Source organism: Trypanosoma conorhini, assembly GCF_003719485.1.
Source record: "Trypanosoma conorhini strain 025E chromosome Unknown Tco_14.4_contig_00001, whole genome shotgun sequence".
NCBI lineage: Eukaryota > Euglenozoa > Kinetoplastea > Trypanosomatida > Trypanosomatidae > Trypanosoma > Trypanosoma conorhini.
Window position 1 is genome coordinate 28,062 of NW_021704087.1, and position 5,965 is coordinate 34,026.

At 57.5% G+C, this 5,965-nt stretch overlaps 5 protein-coding genes across 5 annotated transcripts in view, besides 1 other annotated feature; all 5 read right to left on the reverse strand.

Moving 5' to 3' along the window:
* The window catches only part of Tco025E_00021 (putative protein kinase), a gene marked incomplete at both ends in the record, with an annotated part of 3,303 nt that extends 2,249 nt beyond the window's left edge, over positions 1-1,054 (reverse strand). Inside the window, one exon of the mRNA XM_029366970.1 lies at positions 1-1,054. This exon is cut by the window's left edge and continues 2,249 nt beyond it. Coding sequence (XP_029232843.1) covers positions 1-1,054 — 1,054 coding nt within the window.
* A 220-nt stretch (positions 1,055-1,274) lies between these two features.
* Tco025E_00022 (putative microsomal signal peptidase subunit) lies at positions 1,275-1,733 on the reverse strand (the record flags this gene model as incomplete). The annotated part of the gene is made up of 1 exon (XM_029366971.1): positions 1,275-1,733. The coding sequence occupies one exon, from the start codon at positions 1,731-1,733 to the stop codon at positions 1,275-1,277; it is 459 nt and encodes a 152-aa protein (XP_029232844.1).
* Positions 1,734-1,955: 222 nt separating this feature from the next.
* Positions 1,956-3,644, reverse strand: Tco025E_00023 (uncharacterized protein; the record flags this gene model as incomplete). Its single annotated transcript, XM_029366972.1, has 1 exon — positions 1,956-3,644. The coding sequence occupies one exon, from the start codon at positions 3,642-3,644 to the stop codon at positions 1,956-1,958; it is 1,689 nt and encodes a 562-aa protein (XP_029232845.1).
* Positions 3,645-3,699: 55 nt separating this feature from the next.
* Positions 3,700-3,758: a microsatellite.
* Positions 3,759-4,068: 310 nt separating this feature from the next.
* Positions 4,069-5,253, reverse strand: Tco025E_00024 (putative structural maintenance of chromosome (SMC) family protein; the record flags this gene model as incomplete). The annotated part of the gene is made up of 1 exon (XM_029366973.1): positions 4,069-5,253. One exon carries the CDS (start codon positions 5,251-5,253, stop codon positions 4,069-4,071), a length of 1,185 nt encoding a protein of 394 aa, XP_029232846.1.
* A 287-nt stretch (positions 5,254-5,540) lies between these two features.
* Positions 5,541-5,965, reverse strand: part of Tco025E_00025 (putative structural maintenance of chromosome (SMC) family protein) — a gene marked incomplete at both ends in the record, with an annotated part of 789 nt that continues 364 nt past the window's right edge. Inside the window, one exon of the mRNA XM_029366974.1 lies at positions 5,541-5,965. This exon is cut by the window's right edge and continues 364 nt beyond it. Within this exon, the coding sequence (XP_029232847.1) occupies positions 5,541-5,965 (425 nt within the window).

Below are 5,965 nucleotides of genomic sequence, written 5' to 3' on the forward strand. Positions count from 1 at the left end.
GTGTCACGTACCCCTCACCCACAAAGCGGCCCTGCTCCCACCCACCATCAAAAATGACGCCCCCCCACCGTTCCTTCTCAAGGCCCTTCATTGATGCGCCTAACGTGGCATCGTCGTCATCGTCGTCCCTGTCAGCTTCCGCTCCCACGTCGGTGGCCTGCCTCGACTGCGCCGCACGCGAGATTACAAAATTCGCCCCGTCCAAGAGGGAGCTGCAGGCATTTTGCCTCCCGTAGGAGAGAGAGAAAAGAGCCCCTGTGCCGTGAAACTTCCCTTCGTCAAACAAACCCACATAGCGATCACCGCCGGCCGTCACCAGGCAACCGAACCCAGACGGCAGATCGTTATCCCACTGGCCAAAGTAACGGTCGCCGTTGGCTCCAACAAATTCGCCCCATCCCTCTCGCACCGGTGTGTTCGTCTGCACCCAAGTCGAGAAGTTTGACAGGCGTGTCGTTGAAGCCCGAGAGGGGTGTGGCGCCGCCGCGTTATCCTGCCGCAACGCCAAGAAGCCACCGTACTTGCTGCCGTCTGGGTAGTCAATACGGGCAGGGCTTGTCAACTCTGGACGGTTCATCGTCCACTTGGACCGCAGCACATAGCGCTCCGTCGTCAACGTTCCGTCCCCGTCTCGTCGACGGTTGGCAAATCCCCCAACGTAGCGGTGTTTGCCTGACGACGACTGAAGTGTGCCGTGGCCGTGCGGAACCATTGCTCCCCGGTCCATCTTTACCTCTCCACAGTACTCATCACCATAGTCCATCGCAATACACACTTTTTCTGGCTTACCCTCAGAGGGGGAGTTGAAGGCCGTATTGGTGCCGCCCTCCTCTCGCGGCAGGAAGGCAGCACCACGGCAACCCTCTAACGGCAGCACTGCGGCGTTGGTGGTCGCCTGCAGCGGCGGCTGTGTCGTTGGCGCTGGTGCCACTCCCAGCGCAGTGGCTCCAAAACCCGTACAGCAGCTCCCGCAGACGTCGCCCGAGGGCATGAGCGGGTTTTCCTCGCCCACTGGGTCCCAGTCACTATCCGAGTCTCCCGTCCATCGTCTCATCGGTGAGGCGAGAGCCCAGGCTGTGTGTTGCGGCGCAAGAGTGGAGACGGCAAGCCGAGAAGATGAAGACAGCGGCAAGGAGACGCAGGCGCAGCAGGCACGGTGAAGAAGAAGGCATCAGCCACAGCACGAGGGGGGGGGAGAGAAAAAAAACAGCACCAAGCTAAGGGAAACAAAAATGTGCCGCACAGTAAACACCTGTTCAGACAAGTGCGGCCCACTACTTGTGTTGCCCAGCTTGCCCCGCAACGCCCTTTTCAGCTCCCCTCATTTCCGCGTCGTCGCCGTCCTTCTTCTTCTCCTCCCCCGTGTGCGCCTGCAGTTCCTCTTCCGCTTCAGCCTCCGCAAGTTCGTCCAGCAGCTGCTGACGGGCTCTGTAGTATTCTTTAACCTCCGCCGCATCGCACCACCGCTGGTCCGCGTCCTCGTGCTGGTACCAGTTGGGGACAAACAAAACGAGCGACGCGACGCACCCCACGCCCACGCCGTAGAAAAGCAGGCCGACTTGCCCCCGCAAATATCCGGCAATCAGAAAGAGGAAGAAACAGGCAGAAAAAATTCTTGTCACCTGTTTTGCCACCATTCTCTGGTCCCGAAGTGACATGGGAGCAAAAAGCCCCGCAATCCAGCGGGCTAGTGGATGGGCCCGCACCGCCTGCTCCTCCTTCTGCGGCTCCATCCGAGACTTGGGGGCCGAGGGCCGTCGGCAATCCTGCAGAAACCTCGGAGCCACGCCCCACGAGCAACAGCGACAAGAATAAAGAAGAAGAGGAAGACAGGTGACTCAGGCAGTGCCGCCCAGAGATATATGCATATGTTATAAAGAAAGCGGAAGGATGTGAAAAGGCAAGCCGAAACAAAAGAACAGAAATAAAATAAAAACCTCCTCGGCGTCAGCACGTCACTGCGAAGAGTACTTCCTGTAAGAGGCACTGTAGACGGCAATCCAGTGCACAAATGCGTTGACGGCGGCCTGATGAAGCGCGACGTCTGCAAGTATGGCGTCAGCCCGAGGGTTTCCCACGCCCTGTCCAAGAGCCGTCTCCGTGAATACGCTGTCACTTTTGCCCTCCTCCGTCAAGCGTTTTTTGCGCATCAACACCGCAGCAAAGGTCAGTGCCAGGTGCCGCACCGACACCCCGTTCACGCTCTGGTGAAGAAGCAGGCCCCCGCAGAGATCGACAATCCAAAAGATCACGCCACGCAAATGCGGAGGAACCATTCCCAAGTAAGTCATCGGCTCATGGGCGAACAATGAGGCTTCAAACATGGTCACTTCTAATTCAGCTAACCATATCAATATCAGGCCCATCAAAACATCGGGTTGGGCGCTCGTGAGAGCTGCGGGAAGCCGCGTCGCAGCGTTTGGGAAGCATGACATGCTGCTAACGGCGGCAACGGCCGTCGGCAACACACCACCGGGAAGATATCCCGCAGGCTGTGCGGAAGAGTACGGCAGCTCTCCGCTTCCCCAGCTATGTTGCGGTAACGAGGACCGATAAGTTGCCAGCACCTCGGCAAAGTCTAGATCCTCCTCCAATATTTCCTTCACACGTGTCGCCTCCCGCATGACTTCACGGTTTTGAGCGGCGAAATTCCCAGACTTCCCAACCAACAGGCGAGCTACGGTTTTGCTTGCAAGTCCCTGTTGACGAATAAACTGATGCTTTAGTAACTGCAAAATGAGGGGGCAGGTGTAAACGCCGACAGGTGAATCTTGTACTGTGATGGCGAGGCACTGGGGAAAGCCTGTACCAAATGGTTTCTGCTTTTGTGACACGACGGTAAACGTCACAAACACCTTCACATACGTGTCAACACTAAGCACAACGACCGCCTCAAACACCGACAGACAACGACGTGGAATTGGCTTCAAGGCCAGGTGAAACGTGGTGGCCTCGCCACGGCGAAGTGTGCGCTCCTCCAGACGTGCGCAGCCGAGGTAGTCGCCAGGAACCGCCTGACCATCAATAAACGTGTGCACCTCACTCACCCTAACGTCACAGCTAGAGCCACCTTCATTTTGCACTGAAACCTTTGCGTAAAACTCACGTTTGCCTTTACCTTGGCTCTCCGCATTGGCGTCGCCCACAAAGAGAAAGTGACAGTTGCTGACGGTGATGCACGGCGCCTTGCCTTGGTACTCCGCAAGGCCTCGGCGCAGTTGGGAGAGTAGCGGCAAATCCCCGGGCCTCATCTTGGGCACTACACCGCCGCCACGCGACTCCAATTCGGATAGCAGCAGCCGCAGAGCGTGTAACTGACACTGGTACAGCCAGTCGCAGTTGGCGCTCACGGACAGTTGGCGAATGTTGGAAAGAGCCTCCTCTGCGACATGCGCGCGGCCGGACAAATAGCCCTGGAGAAAGCCCCTCAAGTGCACTGGGTGGAATGGCTGAACCTTTTCCATGGCCCTCTTGATGTCCTTTGAGGCACTAGGGGGCGGCTGTGTGTTCACGTTGCTGCCTCGCGCTGAAGCGAGAAGAGACGACAGCTCATCTGGGGTGATGGGCATAAAGCCAACGGGAAACGGCGTCGTCACGTGCGTCGCGGCCCCGACGCTTACAGGCAACGTGGACGCCTCCTCCATCGCTCTTCCCTAAAAGAGGGGCTGGCACTCAGGTGGAGGTGACACAGGCACGTGGAAGCAACCAACGCCCCCGAGCAGCAAGCACGCAGGCACACACGCACGCACAGAAAGAAAAGAAAAAAAAGGGGGGGGTCCGGGAGACATCAGCGCAAGCAGCTCATTTTAAGTGGGGAAAGGGGGGAGCAAAACGCAAAACAGCAGAAACAAATGAATACAAACGTCGCCCGGCACTCCCTAATGACGGAAAATGAGGAAGAGGAGAAGAGTACTTGCGTGCCTTACCCCAACAGAGAAGCTCTCTGCCCCTTCCCTTTTCCGGTGTGGTCGATAAAGCTGTCCACTAAAGACAGAAATGGAGAAAGGCAGGGGGAGAGGAAGAGTGTGTGATTGTGCGCGTATATATTACTGGGGTCAGGGGGAGGATTCACGCAGCTGGCTTCATCATCCTGACGATCTCAGCACTAAGAAATGTCACGCACTCCGAGTACGTAATGAGTTGATTCCCAAAGGGATCGATAAGCTCCAGCAGGGCGTTGATTTCCTCGTCGGTTTTGGAGGCGTCTACTCCCCTTAAGACAGCGGCGAACTCCTGCGCACTGATAATGCCGTTACGGTCTGCATCGTGGCGACAGAAAATGGCATGAAAGCGGGCCAGAAAACGCTCGTGGCCCTCCAGTTGAAAGTCCAAGAGAATGCAAATGAGTTCCGCGTATGGCAACTGCACGTCATGGACGGATGCGATTTCGTGGCCCCGCTGAACCGAACTGCGGCGCCGTGGCTGCGACAGCTGACGCAGGTGGTCCCGCACGCGCATGATGATGGACACCGCATCTTCGGTGTTGTACATGTACCTCACAATGTCGACCCACTCATCCTCCAACAGTGCGCCGCTGGTTTTCTTCTGAACCAGCTTGTTAATCTCCGCATCACTTTTAGACGGTCGCTTGCCCTTTAAGTAGACGCGAAGCAACTCATGCACAGTCTCCCGCACTTGTCGCTGTACAAAACGAAACTCCTCGTCAATTTCATTGCGAATAATTTTTCCAAACACGGCCACGTCGTTATCCTCCAGATTGTACTTCTTAATCCCTTGAATGATGGCGGTGGCCCAGTCCAGGATGAGGTGCTTCAGGCCGTAGCGCTGGTTCAGGTACGTGTACATGTGCTGCTCCATTGTCTCCCGCGGGAGGTGACTCTCAGAGCACTTGATGTCATACTTGCTTTTTGATGCATAAATATCCTCAATTGTCTGCTTGAGCTGCTTCAGCGTGAGCACCTTGTTTCCAAGCTGCGGGGCCCGTGAATTTGGCGGCGATGCCCGCGAGCGATCCGCGGAGCCCGAGGTGCGCAGGAACGCCCCAGCGGAAGCCGCCTCCGGGCTAACTTCCGACGCCTTCACCAGTCGCAGCTTTGTTTGCAGACGCTCGTTCTCCGTCCGTAGTTGCCCCACCTCTTCCTGAAGTCGTTGCAGTTCCACCGCATTGGAGTCAGCGGCAACTCCGTTGCTGTTGTTGCTGTCGTTCGCCTGGCCGAGTTGACCCATAAGTGACTCAATTTCGTGAATGGCGTCCTGCATGTCTTTCTTCATGACGGCAATCCGTCCATGCATCTCCTCCGCGATACGACGCCAGAGACTGTCGTAGCGCTCCAGAAGACTTGCCTGTGCCCTGACGACGGCGGTGAGGGCCCGTCCCAGCACAACATCCTTCCCGCCCAAAGCACGGCATAACTCGTCAAGGCAATATTCGTAGAGGACCCGCTTCGCCTTGAGTGTCTCGCCCTCGCGGACGCAGGCGTCGCTCTCGCTTGCCGTCAGCGCACCGAGGTGCTGAACAACGTTCGCAACGTACGTATTGAACTCCTTTTGGGTAAACACGTTTCCGGTGGCATCCGTGACTAGTGCGTACAGGTTCTGTATGTTCTCGGTGTCCTCCATTTTCCACGGCTGGAACTGCGTAGGGAGGCATTGTTGTTGTCCTTGCTGTTGTTGATGTTGTGCTGCTGCTGCTGCTGCTGCTGCTGCTGCTGGTGTGCATGCGGCAGTGGTTCTTCCGGCACCGACGTGTCGGCCGCGTCGTATATGCGGGGCGCCGGCGAGGTATCCCCGTCGTCGCTCCTCTCGCCCTCCGCCGCGCTGGCTGTGTCCTCGAAGGCCTCCGTCAGGGAGGTGCCGTTGAAGCTCTCCAGCGACTGCAGGGCGACGATAACCTCGTCCTCCTCGCTCTCAAGCGGCAAGTCGACGTACAGGTGCCTCAAGATGACGAGGTCGTACAGTCCGCGCATGACGGTGCCCACCCCCGCGACGGGGTTGGCGGACACGT